We start from the raw sequence: 22,716 nt of genomic DNA, 5'->3' as shown, positions 1-22,716 counted from the left end.
AAAAAGTGTGCAGTCAGAGTGCAGTATAATTGCAGTATAAGAGCAGTATGCAGCAACTATTGCACCCGAAATCACACAGCCGACTGCAGTTACTGAACTTTTACTGCAGTTTCAAAACTACAATCTGCATTCTACTGGCTTGGTCTCTCTTCAGTCTTTGGCTGTAGATTGTTCCTGCTCGGGTCCTCTGAAAAAAAGCACCCTATGCAAAACATTACCAACCATACGAGCATGAAAAGGCAATACTTTCTGGCAGGCCGATTTACCTATCATCAACAATAAGTTCCTCTTTATGCAACCACTTTCAACTCAGTGACATTTTGGGAATGGTATAGGCCTAACTGACCAAATTCATACAGTAGGCTTTGTTATGACGATGTTATTAATAACATTCAGACAGGTCATAGATATTATTATCTAAAATAAACAAAAACGAGTTGTTTCACAAATTTACAGAGTTCCGCAGATGTCTTGTTGCCTACTCAGGAAAGACGCGTCATTGCCATCTTTCCCACCTTCCTTTGATTTTTTTCTTAATTCAGGGGGGCAGGATCCAAACGCGGTAGATCGATATTGAAAATGGAAGGATCAGCGACGCGCACTGTGATAACGTCTACCAGCAGCAGCACGGAAAACTTTTCCAACCCTACTCTGGTTTACGACAGGCAGTTTCTTCGCACTGCTTCCGGGCTCCTCGTTTTCGCAGAAATAGTAAGTAGTCAAGTTTCAAGGTTCAAAATGTAGGCTACGGGATACGCATAGTATACATCGTCCAAATTAATGCTTATTTGCGTGTTCCTTCTCGACGATGCAACAACAATATGACATAATAAAATATAAGAATACAAACATAAATTAAATGGCTCAGTAGAATAAAATAAACATTTTATAGTAGCATAATTATAATTCAAGAAAGCACTATTTACAGTATAGTCCAATATTTACACGTGTATTGGAGAAGGTGGGAATGGGGGGCAGTGTATAAACTGTGGCTGGGGTGTGTGGGGTCCTGGATGATGCTGCGTGACTTCCTCAGGCACAGTTTGGGTGGGAGCATGGTCCCATGATGTACTGGGCTGTCTTCACCACCCGCTGGAGGGCCTTGTGGTCGTAGATTCCCATACCAGGCCGTGATGCAACCTGTCCGGACATTCTTGATGGTGCAGGGGCATCATGATGTTGTGGCGTCTTGACAAGAGTTGTGGTGGTGTTGGTCCATGACATGTCCTCAGTGATGTGGACGCTGAAGAACTTAAAACTAGTCACTTTCTCTACTGCAGTCCGGGTTGATGTGGATCGGGGCATGTTCCCACCTCTGCTTCCTGAACTTAACAATCAACTCCTTTGTTTTGCTGACTTTGAGGGAGAGGTTGTTGTCATGACACCACAATGCCAGCTCACTTACCTCCTCCCTATAGGCTGACTCGTTGTCGTTGGTTATCAGGCCTATAACCGTGCTGTCGTCAGCAAAGTTCATGAGGGAGTTGGTGTTGTGCAAAGCCACACAGTTGTGGATGAACAGGGAGTACAGCAGAGGACTGAGGACACCCCTGGGGGGGCCCTAAGTTAAGAGTCAGTGTAGAGGAGGTGTTGTTGCCAATCCTCACAGCCTGTGCTCTACCCCTCAGGGAGTTCAGGATCCAGTTGAGGAGAGTGATGTCCTAACTACAACACAAACATATTTGTGTCCAAGTTTGATGTAATAATTTATTGAAATCACTATGGCAGTGGCTTTTACCACCTTTCTCACAATAACTGCCATCAGAATTCATGGAGGGAATCAATACTGTATGACCTGCATGATGGTTTATCACAGATGGTGGCATGACACTACTGAACACTGCACTGAAGTGAAGGTTCAATTATTTAACATTGTTCAAGGAAATGTAACTGGAGAAAATGAACACAATATATTCAACCTACTTTCTATAATATATGCTACTTCCAGTAATATAGGCTACTTCCTGTAATATAAATGCTTCTTAACAGCCTCTACCCCCCAAGCCATAAGACTCCTGAACAGCTAATCAAATGGCTATAATCTATGCATAGTCACTTTAACTCTTTTTTTATATTTTACTGTTATTTAACTAGGCAAGTCAGTTAAGAACAACTTCTTATTTTCAATGTCAGCCTAGGAACAGTGGGTTAACTGCCTGAACGACAGAATTGTAGGGGTTTGAACTTGCAACCTTCCAGTTACTAGTCCAATGCTCTAGCCACTCGGCTACCCTGCCGCCCACTTTAACTCTACCTCTCTACATGTACATACTGCCTCAAATACCTCGACTAACCATGCCCCCACACATTGACTGTACCGGTACCCCCTGTATATAGCCTCCACATTGACTCTGTACTGGTACCCCCTGTATATAGCCTCCACATTGACTCTGTACCGGTACCCCCTGTATATACTGCCTCAAATACCTCGACTAACCATGCCCCCACACATTGACTGTACCGGTACCCCTGTATATAGCCTCCACATTGACTCTGTACTGGTACCCCTGTATATAGCCTCCACATTGACTCTGTACCGGTACCCCCTGTGTATAGCCTCCACATTGACTCTGTACCATTACCCCTGTATATAGCCTCCACATTGACTCTGTACCGGTACCCCTGTATATAGCCCCCCACACATTGACTCTGTACCGGTACCCCCTGTATATAGCCCCCACACACATTGACTGTATCGGTACCCCTGTATTTAGCCTCCACATTGACTCTGTACCGGTACCTCCTGTATATAGCCTCCACATTGACTCTGTACCGGGACCCCTGTATATAGCCTCCACATTGACTCTGTACCGGGACCCCTGTATATAGCCTCCACATTGACTCTGTACCGGGACCCCTGTATATAGCCTCCACATTAACTCTGTACCGGGACCCCTGTATATAGCCTCCACATTAACTCTGTACCGGTACCCCCTGTATATAGCCCCCACACATTGACTGTACCGGTACCCCTGTATATAGCCTCCACATTGACTCTGTACCGGGACCCCTGTATATAGCCTCCACATTGACTCTGTACCAGTACCCCCTGTATATAGCCTCCACATTGACTCTGTACCGGTACCCCTGTATATAGCCTCCATATTGACTCTGTACCGGTACCCCTGTATATAGCCTCCACATTGACTCTGTACCGGTACCCCCTGTATATAGCCTCCACATTGACTCTGTACCCCCTGTACCCCCGGGACCCCTGTATATAGCCTCCACATTGACTATAGCCTCCACATTGACTCTGTACCGGGACCCCTGTACCCCTGTATATAGCCTCCACATTGACTCTGTACCGGGACCCCCCTGTATATAGCCTCCACATTGACTCTGTACCGGGACCCCTGTATATAGCCTCCACATTGACTCTGTACCGGGACCCCTGTATATAGCCTCCACATTAACTCTGTACCGGTACCCCCTGTATATAGCCTATTGCTCCCCCCCATATAGCCTCCACATTGACTCTGTACCGGACCCCTGTATATAGCCTACCCCCGGGACCCCTGTATATAGCCTCCACATTGACTCTGTACCGGGACCCCCTGTATATAGCCTCCACATTGACTCTGTACCAGTCTGTACCCCCTGTATATAGCCTCCACATTGACTCTGTACCGGTACCTCCTGTATATAGCCTCCATATTGACTCTGTACCGGTACCCCCTGTATATAGCCTCCACATTGACTCTGTACCGGGACCCCCTGTATATAGCCTCCACATTAACTCTGTACCGGGACCCCTGTATATAGCCTCCACATTAACTCTGTACCGGTACCCCTGTATATAGCCCCCACACATTGACTGTACCGGTACCCCCTGTATATAGCCTCCACATTGACTCTGTACCGGGACCCCCTGTATATAGCCTCCACATTGACTCTGTACCAGTACCCCTGTATATAGCCTCCACATTGACTCTGTACCGGTACCTCCTGTATATAGCCTCCACATTGACTCTGTACCGGTACCCCCTGTATATAGCCTCCACATTGACTCTGTACCGGGACCCCCTGTATATAGCCTCCACATTGACTCTGTACCGGTACCCCCTGTATATAGCCTCCACATTGACTCTGTACCGGTACCCCCTGTATATAGCCTCCACATTGACTCTGTACCAGTACCTCCTGTATATAGCCTCCACATTGACTCTGTGCCGGTACCCCCTGTATATAGTCTCCACATTGAGTCTGTACCGGTACCTCCTGTATAAAGCCTCGCTTGTTATTTTACTGCTGCCAGTTAATTATTTGTAACTTTATTTTAACACTTCTTTTTTTCTTAACTTCTTAAAGCATTGTTGGTTAAGGGCTTGTAAGTAAGCATTTCACTTTAAGGTCTACACCTGTTGTATTCGGCACATGTGGCAAATACAAATTTGATTTGAGCAAATCCATTTAAATGCACCATAAAGTAGACACCACCAGAGTACAGCCATATCCGACTATGTGTGCATCCCAAGTGGCACCCTATTCCCTGTATAGTGCACTACTTTCTACTGGAGCCCTTTGGGCCCTGTTAAAAAGTAGTGCACTATAAATGGAATAGGATACCATTTGGAATGCTGGCTATATGCTTCCCTGTCCCCTCAGGTGTTTGGTCTGCTGGTATGGATGCTGATAGCAGGGACGGAGTACTTCCGTGTGTCTGCCTTTGGGTGGGTTATGTTTGTGGCCATCTTGTACTGGGTCCTGACGGTCATCTTCCTCATCATCTACCTGACCATGGCTTACAACAGGATCCCTCAGGTCCCCTGGACAACTGTGGTACGACACATACTACGACACATAATACAACAGCGCATTATTTGAAACTTGAGTGATTGAGGTTGTTTATTATAAATCTAGTAATTGAATAATCTTGGACTATTTATGTAACAGAAAACCAATGGAGGTAACTGCCTTGATGGTTTTGGGGGAGAGAGCAAATAGATGAACCAAGTCTTTATGAATGTGATCAAATGAAACCATTCTATAATGTGTACTACCCTACAGTATCTGAGCCAGCCAGGAATCCTGTTGTCATTCTACAGGGTCTGTTCTTCAACAGTAGTGCTACAATGATGTATGTGGTGTTCTACAGGGCCTGTTCTTCAACAGTAGTGTTACAGTGATGTATGTGGTGTTCTACAGGGTCTGTTCTTCAACAGTAGTGCTACAGTGATGTATGTGGTGTTCTACAGGGTCTGTTCTTCAACAGTAGTGCTACAGTGATGTATGTGGTGTTCTACAGGGCCTGTTCTTCAACAGTAGTGCTACAGTGATGTATGTGGTGTTCTACAGGGTCTGTTCTTCAACAGTAGTGCTACAGTGATGTATGTGGTGTTCTACAGGGTCTGTTCTTCAACAGTAGTGCTACAGTGATGTATGTGGTGTTCTACAGGGCCTGTTCTTCAACAGTAGTGCTACAGTGATGTATGTGGTGTTCTACAGGGTCTGTTCTTCAACAGTAGTGCTACAGTGATGTATGTGGTGTTCTACAGGGCCTGTTCTTCAACAGTAGTGCTACAGTGATGTATGTGGTGTTCTACAGGGCCTGTTCTTCAACAGTAGTGTTACAGTGATGTATGTGGTGTTCTACAGGGCCTGTTCTTCAACAGTAGTGTTACAGTGATGTATGTGGTGTTCTACAGGGTCTGTTCTTCAACAGTAGTGCTACAGTGATGTATGTGGTGGCAGCAGCAGTGGACGCAGCCTCAATCAGCCATGCTGTTAAGGGACGCCATAACTACAACTGCTGGGTAGCATCCACAGTAAGACAACCACCTCAGACCTCCCCGACAGACATTTAAATCATGCCAACTGTGAAAATATACCACAAATATGACTGAGTATTTATGATTACAGCGATATTAAATTATACAATATTAAAATGCCAAATATATGCCTACAAGTCATATAAGAGAGGTATGATTCCACTGTGTACCATCCAGAATGATGTCTATTTGGTCCATTTAAGCCTACTCAACTCATACCCAGTATTGTACTGAATTTGAATGTTTTGATCCGTCTGTTTTTCAGTTCTTTGCCTTCCTGGTCACGCTCTGCTATGCAGGAAGTACATATTTAAGTTTTAAATTCTGGCGGCTCGAGGGATGAGGAACAATAACCAATCACAAAGGACAGCTAAAGTATATCCGTTAAGGAACGCATGAAGGATCTTGAAAAGTACACATGGTTAAGTGTAATAACCACTCCTTCCCTTTGGAATGCATTTCTCTATTTAATTTCTGTTATATTTCTGTTATTTTAGAGTTATGGTGTGTTTCATCTGTTGGAATGACAGAGCCTGAACCTCAGTGATGCTTTTACTTCTTATGCACTCATGGTTAAAAAACAACAACATTTGGATGAAAATGACTGAAGCTAACAAAGTGGCAAATTCTATTTTTCTGAAGCTGGAGATCAAAGCTTTAACTCCAATATTAAAATGGATTGGACAGTAATGTTGTCCCACACTAGATGGTGTTACAATACAAGGCTAAGAAACAGGGCTGATGAAGAACATTACAGTTCATTCTCTTTTTGATTGTTCAAAACAATTATCATATACGAATAATATATTTCATTAATAGGAGTCAGTTACACTGAACAAAAATTTAAATGCAACATGCAACTATTTAAAAGATTTTACTGAGTTATGGTTCATATAAGGATATCAGTCAATTGAAATAAATTCATTAGGCCCTAATCTATGGATTTCACACAACTGGAAATACAGATATGCATCTGTTGGTCACAGATACCTTAAAAAAAAGTAGGGACGTGGCTCAGAAAACCAGTCAGTATCTGGTGTGACCACCATTTGCCTCATACAGCGCATCACATCTCCTTTGCATAAAGTTGATCAGGCTGTTGAACTTCAATGGAGTGGGACAAAAATCCAAGATGGCGTAGCAGTCAGCCGTCTTTGTCTTGTCGTGTCCCGTGTATATATCTTTTTTTCTTTGTATATATTTCGTATATATTTGTAATATTTTTAACCTCAATTTCAGCATACTCCTTCAACCCGCCTCACCCAATGTGGTATGGATCTGCTATTTTCTATACTTTAGAACTGGAACCCCCAACAGAAACTAGCCAGCTAACTAGCTAATAGTCAGTTAGCCACTGCTAGCGGTCGTCAGCTAACCTCAGCCCGATCAACTCCCACCAGTCTGCACAGGGCGATTCAACCCAGAGCATATCAGACTGCTTTTTCTCTACCACATCTCCACATCTCCGGATTCCAACCGCAAGCTCTGAACCTTTACACCGGATCATCGCAGCTAACTAGCTGCTATCCGAATGGCTACTCCTGGCTAACGTCTCTGTCCCGAAGCAAGCACCAGTTAGCCTGGAGCTAGCCTCGTGCTAGGCCCATCTCCCGGCTAGCTGAAGAGGTCCATCAGCCACCTCTTGGGCTACAATAGCTATTTTGCCAATTGGCCTGGACCATTTTACTGCCTACACAGAGCCCTGCCATCACGACTGGTCTGCCGACGTAACCGTCCAAGGGCGCTTCAACAGACTCTTCCATCGCGACGTCCCCGTAAGGCCTTTCTGCTAGCTTGCTAGCCCCGGCCCGCTAGCTGTCTGAATCGCCGTGTCTCCAGCTCGCCTAGCTACTCACTGGACCCTATGATAACTCAGCTACGCATGCCTCTTCCTAATGTCAATATACCTTGTCCATTGCTGTTTTGGTTAGTGATTGTCTTATTTCACTGTAGAGCCTCCAGCCCTGCTCAATATGCCTTAGCTAGCCCTTTGTTTAACCTCCCACACATGCGGTAACCTCACCTGGTTTAAGTGGTGTCTTTAGAGACAAAACCTCTCTCATCGTCACTCAGTGCCTAGGTTTACCTCCACTGTATTCACATCCTACCATACCCTTGTCCGTACATTATGCCTTGAATCTATTCATCTGCGCCCAGAAACCTGCTCCTTTTACTCTCTGTTCCAAAAGCACTAGACGACCAGTTCTAATAGCCTTTAGCCGTACCCTTATCCTACTCCTCCTCTGTTCCTCTGGTGAATGGAAAATGGACAGAGTGAAGAATGAAACTCATATAAACTGGAATAGGAGAGGAAAATGTTAGAGTGAACAAGTAAGAGAGACCCACACAGATGGTGTGTGAGAGAGGAAGGTACACACACACACACACACACACACACACACACACACACGTCTATTCTTCCACGCCCAGAAATCTGCTCCTTTTACTCTCTGTTCCAAACGCACTAGACGACCAGTTCTTATAGCCTTTAGCTGTACCCTTATCCTACTCCTCCTCTGTTCCTCTGGTGATGTAAAGTTAATCCAAGCCCTGCAGCACCTAGCTCCACTCCCATTCCCCAGGCACTCTCGTTTGTTGACTTCTGTAACTGTAAAAGCCTTGGTTTCATGCATGTTAACATTCGAAGCCTCCTCCCTAAGTTTGTTTTATTCTCTGTTTTAGCACACTCTGCCAACCCGGATGTCCTAGCCGTGTCTGAATCCTGGCTTAGGAAGGTCACCAAAAATCCTGAAATTTCCATCCCAAACTATAACATTTTCTGACAAGATAGAACTACCAAAGGGGGCGGAGTTGCAATCTACTGCAGAGATAGCCTACAGAGTTCTGTCATACTATCCAGGTCTGTGCCCAAACAATTCAAGCTTTTTTTTTTAAATCCACCTTTCCAGAAACAAGTCTCTCACCGTTGCCGCTTGTTATAGACCACCTTCAGCCCCCAGCTGTGCCCTGGACACCATATGTGAACTGTTTGCCCCCCATCTATCTTCAGAACTCGTACTGTTAGGTGACCTAAACTGGGACATGCTTAACACCCCAGCCGTTTTACAATCTAAGCTAGATGCCCTCAATCTCACACAAATTATCAATGAACCTATCAGGTACAACCCCAAATCCATAAACACGGGCCCCCTCACAGATGTCATCCTAACCAACCTGCCCTCTAAATACACCTCTGCTGTCTTCAACCGTTGCCGTTCTTCACTGCCTCATTGCCTGTGTTCGTAATAGGTCTGCGGTCAAACAACCACCCCTCATCACTGTCAAACGCTCCCTAAAACACTTCAGCAAGCAGGCCTTTCTAATCGACCTGGCCCGGGTATCCTGGAAGGATATTGACCTCATTCCGTCAGTAGAGGATGCCTGGTTATTCTTTAAAAGGGCTTTCCTCACCATCTTAAATAAGCATGCCTCATTCAAATACATTTAAACCAGGAACAGATATAGCCCATGGTTCACTCCAGACCTGACTGCCCTTGACCAGCACAAAAACATCCTGTGACGTACTGCATTAGCATCGAATAGCCCCTGGGATATGCAACTTTTCAGGGAAGTTAGGAACCAATATACGCAGGCAGTTAGGAAAGCTAAGGCTAGCTTTTTCAAACAGAAATTTGCATCCTGTAGCACAAACTCCAAAAAGTTCTGTGACACTGTAAAGTCCATGGAGAATAAGAGATCCTCCTCTCAGCTGCCCACTGCACCGAGGCTAGGAAACACCTTTCAATAAGCATTTTTCTACGTCTGGCTATGCTTTACACCTGGCTACCCCGGTCAACAGCTCTGCACCCCCCACAGCAACTTGCCTAAGCATCCCCATTTCTCCATCAACCAAATCCAGATAGCTGATGATAGCTGCAAAATCTGGACCCCTACATATCAGTTGGGCTAGACAATCTGGACCCTCTCTTTCTAAAATGATCTGCCGCAATTGTTGCAACCCCTATCACTAGCCTGTTCAACCTCTATTTCATATCGTCTGAAATCCCCAAAGATCGGAGAGCTGCCGCGGTCATCTGCTTCTTCAAAGGGTAAGACACTCTTGACCCAAACTGTTATAGACCTAAATCTATCCTACCCTGTCTTTTAAGGTCTTCGAAATCCAAGTTAACAAACAGATCACCGACCATTTCGAATCCCACCGTACCTTCTCCGCTTTGCAATCTGGTTTCCAAGCTGGTCATGGGTGCACCTCAGCCACGCTTAAGGTCCTAAATGATATCATAACTGCCATCGATAAAAGACAATACTGTTCAGCCGTATTCATCGACCTGGCCAAGGTTTTCGACTCTGTCAATCACCACATTCTTATCGGCAGACTCAACAGCCTTGGTTTCTCAAATGACTGCCTTGCCTGGTTCACCGACTACTTCTCAGACAGAGTTCAGTGTTTCAAATCGGAGGGCCTGTTGTCCGGACCTCTGGCAGTCTCTATACATCAATGATGTCACTCTTGCTGCTGGCGATTCTCTGATCCACCTCTATGCAGACGACACCATTCTGTATACATCTGTCCCTTTTTGGGACACTGTGTTAACTATCTTCCAGACAAGCTTCAATGTCATTACAACTCTCCTTCCGTGGCCTCCAACTGCTCTTAAATGCAAGTAAACTAAATGCATGCTCTTCAACCGATCGCTGACGCAACCTGCCCGCCTGTCTAGCATCACTACTCTGGACGGTTCTGACTTAGAATATGTGGACAACTACAAATACCTAGGTGTCTGGTTAGACTGTAAACTCTCCTTCCAGACTCACATTAAGCACCCCCAATCCAAAATTAAATCTAAAATCGGCTTCCTATTTCGCAAACAAAGCATCCTTCACTCATGCTGGCAAAAATACCCTCGTAAAACTGACTATCCTACCGATCCTTGACGTCGGCAATGTCATTTACAAAATAGCTTCCAACCCTCTACTCAGCAAATTGGATGCAGTCTATCACAGTGCCATCAGTTTTGTCACCAAAGCCCATATACTACCCACCACTGCGACCTGTATGATCTCGTTGGCTTGCCCTCGCTTCATATTCGTCTCCAAACCCACTGGCTCCAGGTCATCTATAAGTCTTTGCTAGGTAAAGCCCCCCCTTATCTCAGCTCACTGGTCACCATAGCAGCACCCACCCATAGCACGCACTCCAGCAGGTGTATTTCACTGGTCACCCCCAAAGCCCATTCCTCCTTTGGCTGCCTTTCCTTCCAGTTCTCTGCTGCCAATGACTGGAACGAATTGCAAAAGTCACTGAAGCTGGAGACTCATATCTCCCTCTCTAACTTTAACCATCAGCTGTCAGAGCAGCTTGCAGATGATTGCACCTGTACATAGCCCATCTGTAAAATGTCCATCCAACTATCTCATCCCCATATTTTTATTTATTTATTTGTGCTCCTTTGCACCCCAGTATCTCTACTTGCTCATTAATCTTCTGCACATCTATCACTCCAGTGTTTAATTGCTAAATTGTAATTACTTCGCTACTACGGCCTATTTATTGCCTAACCTCCCTAATCTTACCTCATTTGCACACACTGTAGACTTTTCTATTGTGTTATTGACTGTATGTTTGTTTATTCCATGTGTAACTCTGTGTTGTTGTTTGTGTTGCACTGCTATGCTTTATCTTGGCCAGGTCGCAGTTGTAAATGAGAACTTGTTCTCATCTGGCCTACCTAGTTAAATAAAGGTAAAATAAAAACTAATAATAAAAATGGCTGTGTGGAGTTGCTGGTTATTGGCAGGAACTGGAACACACTGTCGTACATGTCGGTGCAGAGCATTCAAACCTGCTCAATGACTGACATGTCTGGTGAGTATGCAGGCCATGGAAGAACTGGGATATTCTCAGCTTCTTGGAATTGTGTACAGATCCTTGCCACATGGGGCAGTGGGTTATCATGCTGAAACATGAGGTGAAGGCAGCGGATGAAGGGCACAACAATGGGCCTCAGGATCTCGTCGCGGTATCTCTGTGCATTCAAATCACCAACAATAAAAATGTCATTGTTTTCGTTGTCCGTTTATGCCTGCCCGTACCATAACCCCACCGCCACCATGGGGTTATGGGGCTATGTTCACAACATTGACATCAGCAAACCGCTCACCCACATGACTCCATACACGCAGTCTCCATCTGCCCGGTATAGTTGAAACTGGGATTCATCTGTTTCTCCAGTGTGCCAGTGGCCATTGAAGGTCAACATTTGGCCACCGAAGTCAGTTACAATGTCAAACTGCAGTCTGGTCAAGACAGTGGTGTAAAGTACTTTCGTAAAAATACTTTAAAGTACTACTTAAGTCATTTTTTGAGTATCTGTACTTTACTATTTATATTTTTGACAACTTTTACTTCACTTACATTCCTGTACTTTTGATACTTAAGTATATTTTAGCAATTTGCATTTCGTTTTGATACCCTATCAAAAAGGTTATAAAAAATAATTTTAGAGTTTTACTCAAGTAGTATTTTACTGGGTGACTTTCACTTTTACTTGAGTCATTTTCTATTAAGTTAACTTTAATTTGACTCAAGTATGACAATTGGGTACTTTTTCCACCACTGGGTGAGAACGACGAGCACACAGATGAGCTTCACTGAGACGATTTCTGACAGCTTGTTCAGAAATCTTTTGGTTGTGCAAACCCACAGTTACTTCAGCTGTCCCTCTTACCGGGCTCAGACAATCCCGCAGGTTGTGGAGGTCCTGGGCTGGCGTGGTTACATGTGGTCTGCGCTTATGAGGCTGGTTGGACGTACTGCCAAATTCTTTAAAATGACGGAGGCGGCTTATAGTAGAGAAATTAACATTAACCTCTGGCAACAGCGCTGGTGGACATTCCTGCAGTCAGCGTGCCAATTGCATGCTCCCTCAAAACTTGAGACATCTGTGGCATTGTATTGTGTGACAAAACTGCACATTTTAGAGTGGCATTTTATTGTCCCCAGTGCAAGGTGCACCTGTGTAATGATTAGGGATGCACCGGTACACAGTATGTTGTCGCACCGTTTGGAATGCCCCGTACGGTTCAATATGCACACGTGAACCTCGGAATTACGATATGCCTGTCATTTTCCTACAATTTCCAAAACTTGCTTATTGCGCTGCAGATTACACGCACGTTGTACATTGAGATCCACAGAACCAGACACACAGTTTGTGAACAGGCTTGGCATGCAACTGCTTGGGGTTCCAGGATGTTAAGGGTCTCCTGAGGGCTGACAAACTTTACTCCACGTCTCAAAATGTGGCAACTGTAGTGACCGCAACCCCCCCCGGCACTGCCGTCTTTTCAAATCCGCTGTGTGGGAACATTTTGGATTCAGCATTCAATACGATGATGAGGGTAAGAAGACCGTAAACAAACAAAGTACAGTCTGCAAGCATTGCTTTGCCACTGTCGGCTACTCGAGTGGAAACACTTCTAACATGATGTGTCATTTACGTGGCCATCACCTGGCCGTATCCCTTGCAGGTGGAGCTGGAGCAAGGAGAGTCCACTCGTTAGCGAAAACACAACAATCTCTCGCTGCTGGCTTCCAACAACAATTTACGACAAATTCATAAAAACATAAAGAAATAACGAAAGCAGTGGGAGTATTCATAGCCAGAGATTTGCATCCCTATTCAGTGGTTACCGACTCAGGATTTCGTCACCTGGGGATTTTTTTTTTACCGCGCTACAATGTCCCCTCGCTCACACATTTCAGCAGCAAAGTAATTGCCAAACTCTATGAAACATCACAGAGAGAAATTGAAAACAAATTGACACAGACACCCTATCTAGCTCTCTCCACTGATAGTTGGATCACCCGAGCAACTCAAAGCTACCTCACTGTGATGGTTTACTATGTACTGGAAGCTACCTCACTGTGATGGTTTACTATGTACTGGACGCTACCTCACTGTGATGGTTTACTATGTACTGGAAGCTACCTCACTGTGATGGTTTACTATGTACTGGAAGCTACCTCACTGTGATGGTTTACTATGTACTGGATTGGGAGATAAAGAGCTACATGTTGCAAACTCGTCCCCTGTATGAGAGTCATGCAAGCCACACTTTTCTTAAATATAAACATACCGAAACCGTACCTTGGCCCACAAACCGTGAGACATACCAAACTGTGGGCCAGCTCTCCCGTTGCATCCCTAATAATGATCATGCTGTTTAATGAGCTTCTTGATATGCCACACCTGTCTTGGCAAAGGAGAAATGCTCACTAACCAATGTAAACAAAACAAATGAGAGAAATAAGCTTTTTGTTTGTTTGGAACATTTCTGGGATCTTTTATTTCAGCTCATGAAACATGGGCCCAACACTTTACATGTTGTGTTTTAAATGTTATATTTCTGTTCAGTATAGATAGTGTAGTGTTTTTGACAAGTTTTCATTCTACTGTACATCATTTGAAATGTTGCCCAGGTTGTGCTTTGTGATGCCTTGAGGGTCCAATACAGGGGGATACATTTAGTCAGATTAGTGATTCTGGTCTGAATATACAGTAGTGAAGCAGTAGTCAAGCTAACATTTTAGACTCTATAATAAGCTATAATATAGCATTGTTCATGGTTTAACAACTATATATTTTTTAAATCACATAATTTCTTTAAGATTTGCAGGCATCCCATTGCAGTATCATCCACATTACACTAAATGCAAATCCAGCAAAATCCATATAATTTTTGCCCCATTTAAATCGGTGGCTCTTCCTCAAATTAGCTTGGATTTACTGGAACTAAGACAATGTTTTAAGGATGTTTCAACTTATTCCGTAAAGAAAGACAATATATATTTTTTCATTCTATCTCACCAAAACTAGTTAAGCAGCTTTGACTGTTGAACCATCCATATACTGTATAAACCCCATCTATCAAACTGTCTAATCTAGACCAACCATATACTGTATAAACCCCATCTATCAAACTGTCTAATCTAGACCATCCATATACTGTATAAACCCCATCTATCAAACTGTCTAATCTAGACCATCCATATACTGTATAAACCCCATCTATCAAACTGTCTAATCTAGAACATCCATATACTGTATAAACCCCATCTATCAAACTGTCTAATCTAGACCATCCACACAGTCTGTGATTCGTAACAAAGTGGTGTCCCTCCCCATCACTTGTTTTGATATACAGCTGAACATTGAACAGCTTCCCAAATCTCAGACTTTAGCTTTAACTTAAACACTATGCAGCTTGTCATGCAATGCCAGGCTAGAAGGAGAGCAGACTTAATAGACAAAATGTTTGATGTTATGAATGGGTATGGCAGATATACAGTTGAAGTGGGAAGTTTACATAAACTTAGTTTGGAGTCATTAAAACTTGTTTTTCAACCACTCCACAAATTTCTTATTAACAAACTATAGTTTTGGCAAGTCGGTTAGGACATCTACTTTGTGCATGACACAAGTCATTTTTCCATCAATTGTTTACAGACAGATTATTTAACTTAGAATTCACTGTATCATACAATAAGTTGACTGTGCCTTTAAACAGCTTGGAAAATTCAAGAAAATTATGTAATGGCTTTAGAAGCTTCTGATAGGCTAATTGACATAATTTGAATCAATTGGAGGTGTACCTGTGGATGTATTTCAAGGCCTGCTTTCCAACTCAGTGCCTCTTTGCTTGACATCATGGGAACATCTAAAGAAATCAGCCTAGACCTCAGAAAAAATTAGTAGACCTCCACAAGTCTGGTTCATCATTGGGAGCAATTTCCAAACACCTGAAGGTACCATGTTCATCTGTACAAACAATAGTGTGCAAATATAAACACTGTGGGACCACGCAGTAGAACTGCGCAGTAGAACCACAAAAATAGAACTGTTTGGCCATAATGACCATCATTATGTTTGGAGGAAAAAGGGGGAGGCTTGCAAGCCAAAGAACACCATAACAACCATGAAGCATGGGGGTGGCAGCATCATGTTGTGGGGCTGCTTTGCTGCAGGAGGGACTGGTGCACTTCACAAAATAAATGTAATCATGAGGAAGGAAAATGATGTGGATATATTGAAGCAACATCTCAAGACATCAGTCAGGAAGTTAAAGCTTGGTCGCAAATGGGTCTTCCAAATGGACAATGCATACTTCCAAAGTTGTGGCAAAATGGCTTAACTTCACTAGGGTAGGGGGCAGCATTGGGAATTTTGGATGAAAAGCGTGCCCAAATTAAACTGTCTGCTACCCAGCAGGAAAATGCTTGGCATTGCTTTTAGGGGGAATATTTAGATCGGACCAAAGAAAACTGTACTTTTGTCACTGACACAAAGTTCAACAAAGGCCCCAAAAGATGCTGCATAAGTCCATAATCTAGAAGGGGTATAAGACATACATTATTTATCTATATTAAATATTAAAGTGTGGTGAGACACACTTAGAAACACTGCCTTAAACATAATGATTTAAATAACAGAACACTCCACGCACACACACACAAACACACGCACGCACACATGCACACACACACACACACACACACACACAGGAATGAGGATATGCTAAAAACTCTGTCACGCAAAACTTTGAACAGCAATCCACTTTATAGGCCAATAATATGCGTAACATGATCTAAATGTTGTTTCAAAGTTGTACAGGAAGAAAAGAACAACAAGTGTTCTGAAGTGTATCCAGTCTAGGCCATCAGGCTTCTCTACCCACTGTGCAGACTAAGAGAGCAGTACACTGATTCACAACATGTTAACAGATTGCAAAGGAATACCTTACCCATACAAGAACAATACACAACAGAGACAAATGAAAAGAGAATAATGAAAGAGACAAATTAAAGTATTTCAAAAGCACCACGTCTTCCCTTCAAAGAAAATAGTTTTTAAACTTGATGAAAATACAATATCAGGGAAGCTATTAAAATGATGAAACATTGAAAGACGAAAGATACATTATTTTATATCTTTCTTTTTTTCTTTTTACATTTTTGGGGAAGCCCAGCTTCCCATGGCCTCCATGAATACACACCACTGATAGTAATTTTAAAAAGACATACACTAAACAAAATAACAATTTCATTAATATACAAAAATACAGATATATTTGAAATTCAGATTTGTTTATATTTTTTGTTTGACCAAATTAGTCTTATTGAGATTTTAAAAATACATTACATTTTAAGAGTGACCTGGCCAAAATAGCAGCACATAACGTTTCATACAGAGACACATTTACAACATAAAAACACATAACACAACAATATAAAAACATCAATATACACATTGAGCAGACAAGATGCTTTGGTTGGGGTGTAGTGCATCTACAGGTAGGTGTCAACACATTGACTGCCCCCCTTCCCCACTTCATTGTTCAGGTCAACAAGATATAATCATGTGAGATTACACGATAGTTCTCATTGGTCTGCTGGACAACACAAGAACATTTTTGAATTCAAGTTATTATATTTTAGAATCAGTCTCCCCATCTTTAGTTGTAGCCGACACAGAATTTGCAGAACTATGAAACCATGTCGTTTTTCTTGTGCGTCTTTTTTTGTGTTGAAATTTAGTTTCTTGAGTTCAGGTCAAGGTAGCTATATTTGTCTATAGACTTCTATAGTCTTTCATCCTATAATCTGTTCCATGCACTTGAACTTGACTGAACTGACTGTAAAATGTGTGCATATATTTCTCTTGTATACAGGGGTGAGAGGATTTGTCAGGTCTCTGAGAACGGTTTTGAACATCCAGCTTGGTCTGAAGACATTGAGTTAATTACTTCCCTTGGTGTTGGCTGCTTTTTCAGCCCTTCAATGCTTCTTCCTAATGGCTGACTTGTTCTGTTTGAGAACCGGACGTGAAGGAAGGAAGAGGAAATAAAAGTGATTCCAGACCCATCCTTTCTCTCCATCCTCCTCTCTTCTATATCAGCTGCTCCAGAGACCATAAAAGACCTTCTGCTCGTGTTAAAAAATATAATTCTGCTAGTTTCATTTTCTTTTTCAATCATCTAGGCTGTATCACAACTGGCCATAATCGGGAGTCCCATAGTGCGGTGCACAATTGGCCCAGTGTTGTCCGGGTTTGGCCGGTGTAGACCGTCATTATAAATAAGAATTTGTTCTTAAAATGCCCCCCGAAAATGTGCTCCCTATTTAAAATGAAAATGTCTATGAAGGAAAACAGTCTATGAAGGAAAATAAGAGTTTTAGTGCAGGGACAACCAACTACCACAAACATAATAGTTTGATATTGTTGATGCGATACGACACGATATATCGTCTAAAATAATATCCCGATATGTAACTATCCATTTTTTTCTCCTTCATTACTATTTGATAGGTGTTTTAACGGTCTTGCAGTTATAAATGTAGTTCCTTATTGACACCATTGAGGTAGAGTTTGTTAAGATGACAGATTAGACATCACATAATGTATGTATTGTCTTATCAAAAGGAATACAATGAAATATAATGATTAAAGATATGCTTTTTATTCAAAACAGAAGCAGATATAGCAGAAAAGGAACCACAAATAACAAATGCAGCGTGTATAAAATAGTGAAGGTGAAACACCCTGAGACGCTATTATCTCCCCATAATATTTGATTGTTCCATTAATCAAAGATATAATTAATCCTTTAAATCCCTTTTGATTCTGTCCTTTATTGTGATAAAATGTGACATCCTCAAAACATGTGTAACAACGCATGTGGTCTGTGACCCACGCTGACAGGACTGTTTTAATATTCCTATCTAATGGATGCTTCATGAGAATTTGAACTGAATGAATTTGAATGTTTAGAAGTACTTTTGTACTGCTTCAAGTGAGGAATCACCTCAAAAATACTTCCAAAGTATTCAAAACATTCAAATTCATTTCTTTTAAATACTCATGAAGCGTCCATCAGATAGTGAAATAAAAACAGTTCTTTCAGCGTCTGTCAAACATCCGTCCAACATATAAAACCAGTTTCCTGGACCCAGATTAAGTTTACTCCTGGACTAAAAAGCATGTTGAATGGAGAATCTCCATTGAAAGTAACTAGTCCAGGATTAGGCTTAATCTGTATCCGGGATACCATCCCAAAGAGCAAGACATACTTTTTTATCTCAAGAAATAAGAGTTTCCAGTGCTGTTTCCAGAGTACTGTTTCCAGCCCCTTCCATGTCCACCAATCCCCAGTGGGCTCCGATGGAGGTGATCCCGGCACCATTGAAGCGACCGCTGAGGATCCTCAGCTCATTGCCCATGTTGGTTGGGTAGAAGTTGAAGGAGATTTGGTTGGGCATGCCGGCTGACAGAGTGCGCCCCATGTTGGTGGTTAACACCAGGTAGCAGATGTAGTCTGCTGGGTTGTACTTCCCAGACACCTCGACGATGGCCTCATCATTAAACAGCTCCATCACCTGCTTTACACTCCCTTCGTTACCGAACACAGGAGACCAGGTGTTGCCGTATCTCAGCTGGAACCTAAAACAGAGGAAGCTTTTCACGTTGGTTGTGTTTTGATAAGGCACATTCAGACCGAGACAGCAGGTAGCGTCAGAGAATATCAAGGAATTACATTTTACATTGTACTCTGGTTTAGATACGATAACAATATTGTTTGGTCATAAACTGAATATGTAATAAACACAACAAAGAAAGAAAGAAAGAATGAAAGAGTGTCTGTTGGGTAGTGTAGTTGGACTGAGTCAGTGGTGTAGTTGGACTGAGTCAGTGGTGTAGTTGTACTGAGTCAGTGGTGTTTGTTGGGTAGTGTAGTTGGTCTGAGTCAGTGGTGTTTGTTGGGTAGTGTAGTTGGACTGAGTCAGTGGTGTTTGTTGGGTAGTGTAGTTGGACTGAGTCAGTGGTGTAGTTGGACTGAGTCAGTCAGTGGTGTTTGTTGGGTAGTGTAGTTGGACTGAGTCAGTGGTGTTTGTCAGTGGTGTTTGTGTAGTTGGACTGAGTCAGTGGTGTTTGTTGGGTCAGTGGTGTTTGTTGGGTAGTGTAGTTGGACTGAGTCAGTGGTGTTTGTTGGGTAGTGTAGTTGGACTGAGTCAGTGATGTCAGGGTCTGCTCACCCGCTGATGTAGTTGTTGCTGTTGTAGTTGTAGTAGTAGTAGTAGTAGTAGTAGTTGTTGTTGGTCTCCCACACTCTGACTCCCGTGATGCGTCCCTCACCGTAGGAAGCAAATGGGGTGCCACCTCCCTGACCCACCGCAGAGGAATACGAGTAGGGGTCTTTGATGGCTAAAATAACATGGCCAATATGTTTACTATATTTACTATATTAATAATACATATTTATATACATCATTTTATTTTTAACAACACATTTCTGAAAGATCTTTACATTATGAAGAAAGTGCAGATGAATTAACTAAAGTACATTCTGCAATGATTTAATACATTAGTTTATGTCTCAAAGAAGAACTCCTAAGTCTAACTGAAAAAGGCAAATTGGTGAAAGCACAAAAGCTATTATTTAATCATTATAATTCAGAATTGTATTCTTATAACTCACGCAAAGCCAAGCAGCCAGCCAAGAACATTGTGACAACCAGGATTAAGAACATTCTGCAAAAGTGAGGCATCAACACTTAAGACCTTTAATTTCAGTCAATTTCACTCTCACTCCGTTTCACTTTAAATGGCAAAACTTGAAAAAATATAGTTAATAATGTTTTTCATAGTAGTTTGTCAAAACAAATAAGTCATTTTACCTGTCAGGTCAGTGTTTCCTAGGAGGGAAAAGAAAATAACCTTTTGAATTGTGATGTAACAAACAACAAACCATTGTTGAATGTGAAATGTTATAAAAAGCTCTAAAAAGTTGAACCTAGTCTTGTTTACTACAATCACTCTTGCAGTGTTAAGCTACTGTCACATTAAAATAATGTCAGATCATTGAATTTAAATTTAGTGGCAAAAGGGCCAAAATGTTTGTGCCCAAGTACCAAGAGATAATGAGTATTAACTTCATAACATTTCCCACACCAGTAATATGCATTAAATACCAGTGCACATTTTCAATTTAGTTAGTTGTGTAGTTACCCACAGTGCTATCTTGAGATGTGTGTCAAAACCTGTGAAAGCTTCTTGTCTCTCTGTCTCTGCCAGGTCCTTCTAGTCTACTGCTTCCTCTAAGAACTGCATTTATATAGCATGACAAAGAACACCTTTAGTCAGTCACTATTGAGAAGTCAGACATTGTTTTCTAATTGGTCGAGGCTACATTGGGAGGGAGTATCAAGGAAGTACTATAAGGAAATAATAATTGTGTTCTTTGAATTTGTAACAAATCAATGATCTGAAATAGGGATTGAAAAAATATACAATCGAGCAACCGAAAAAATTAAAATAATATACCAAAATTGTATGAATGTGTACGAAAATCGCTCAAAATCAGACTCCCAATCTTCAGTTGTTTTATTACACCAAGAGGAACTCCTTCCCTTCAAACATTAACATGCTGAAAAATACATGTGGATCTGATCATTAACAGGGTGCTTAGTTCATTGGTTTGCTCAAATACCTACAGTATTTAATTGTAGAATATTTGTTTCAGTACACGTATTTCAATTTAATTCTAGATGTGCAGACGAGATTCAACATTTTTAGCCTCCATCATTGTCCGACGTTTTCTGCAGTCTGTTACAATACTCACATCTCCATTAAATCACTGGCAACCTGTTCATGTTACTACAGGAAAACAATATGATTTCATGTTCTGCAGATGAACCAGATAAATATCAGTAGAAGTTACAAAGTGAGAAAATAAATAAAAGATTATATACACATTACTAAGTGAAATACCCTGAGGCACTTGTTACTACCTATCTATAAAATGTGATAGGTCAATTAACACATTGTTAGATTACTTGTTAGATATTACTGCATGGTCGGAACAAGATGCAAAACCATTTCACTACACTCGCGTTAACATCTGCTAACCATGTGTATGTGACCAATACATTTGATTTGATTTGATAGTAATACAAATATGTAATGTGGGACCTTATTGATAAAAAATAAAATGTCAATGTAGCACACAATTTTTAAATAATATTTTTAAACATTTCCCACACCAGTATTGTGCATTAAATACAAGTGCACATTTTCTATTTAGTTAGTTGTGTAGTTACCCACAGTGCTATCTTGAGATGTGTGTGAAAACCTGTGAAAGCTTCTTGTCTCTCTGTCTCTGCCAGGTCCTTCTAGTCTACTGCTTCCTCTAAGAACTGCATTTATACCTGCTGAACATTCCATCAGTTCTAGATGGAAGGAGTATGACAAAGAACACCTTTATTCACTTTCTATTTTATTTTTGTTTCACCTTTATTTAACCAGGTAGGCTAGTTGAGAACAAGTTCTCATTTACAACTGCGACCTGGCCAAGATAAAGCATAGCAGTGTGAACAGACAACACAGAGTTACACATGGAGTAAACAATTAACAAGTCAATAACACAGTAGAAAAAAAAGAGAAAAAAAGAAGAGTCTATATACATTGTGTGCAATAGGCATGAGGAGGTAGGCGAATAATGACAATTTATCAGATTAACACTGGAGTGATAAATTATCAGATGGTCATGTGCAGGTAGAGATACTGGTGTGCAAAAGAGCAGAAAAGTAAATAAATAAAAACAGTATGGGGATGAGGTAGGTAAATTGGGTGGGCTATTTACCGATGGACTATGTACAGCTGCAGCGATCGGTTAGCTGCTCAGATAGCAGATGTTTAAAGTTGATGAGGGAGATAAAAGTCTCCAACTTCAACGATTTTTGCAATTCGTTCCAGTCACAGGCAGCAGAGAACTGGAAGTAAAGGTGGCCAAATGAGGTGTTGGCTTTAGGGATGATCAGTGAGATACACCTGCTGGAGCGTGTGCTACAGGTGGGTGTTGCCATCATGACCAGTGAACTGAGATAAGGCGGAGCTTTACCTAGCATGGACTTGTAGATGACCTGGAA

The 22,716-nt window shown here is 42.0% G+C and overlaps 2 protein-coding genes across 5 annotated transcripts; one reads left to right on the top strand and one right to left on the bottom strand.

The window, feature by feature from the left end:
* Positions 1–282: 282 nt before the first annotated feature.
* On the top strand, positions 283–6,667 carry LOC121844341 (CKLF-like MARVEL transmembrane domain-containing protein 8). Its single transcript, XM_042314348.1, has 4 exons — positions 283–711; positions 4,609–4,782; positions 5,649–5,768; positions 6,037–6,667. Exons 1-4 carry the CDS (start codon positions 580–582, stop codon positions 6,112–6,114), a joined length of 504 nt encoding a protein of 167 aa, XP_042170282.1. The 5' UTR covers positions 283–579; the 3' UTR covers positions 6,115–6,667.
* An 11,568-nt stretch (positions 6,668–18,235) lies between these two features.
* On the bottom strand, positions 18,236–21,996 carry LOC121844343 (zymogen granule membrane protein 16-like). Of its 4 annotated transcripts, none has more exons than XM_042314352.1 (5): positions 21,893–21,996; positions 20,467–20,484; positions 20,268–20,320; positions 19,825–19,993; positions 18,236–19,231 (listed from the first exon to the last, which is right to left on the bottom strand). In XM_042314352.1, the coding sequence occupies exons 3-5, from the start codon at positions 20,317–20,319 to the stop codon at positions 18,871–18,873; spliced, it is 582 nt and encodes a 193-aa protein (XP_042170286.1). In that variant the 5' UTR covers position 20,320; positions 20,467–20,484; positions 21,893–21,996; the 3' UTR covers positions 18,236–18,870. The 4 variants fall into 4 exon arrangements, with proteins under 4 accessions (XP_042170286.1, XP_042170287.1, XP_042170288.1 ...); XM_042314353.1 differs by having other exon boundaries at positions 21,889–21,991; XM_042314354.1 differs by lacking the exon at positions 21,893–21,996 and adding an exon at positions 20,798–20,919.
* Between the last annotated feature and the right edge of the window lie 720 nt (positions 21,997–22,716).

Source organism: Oncorhynchus tshawytscha, unplaced genomic scaffold, assembly GCF_018296145.1.
Source record: "Oncorhynchus tshawytscha isolate Ot180627B unplaced genomic scaffold, Otsh_v2.0 Un_contig_5776_pilon_pilon, whole genome shotgun sequence".
NCBI classification, from domain to species: Eukaryota; Metazoa; Chordata; class Actinopteri; order Salmoniformes; family Salmonidae; genus Oncorhynchus; species Oncorhynchus tshawytscha.
Note: the sequence above shows the minus strand (reverse complement) of the source record. Positions and strands in the feature narration are given on the sequence as shown.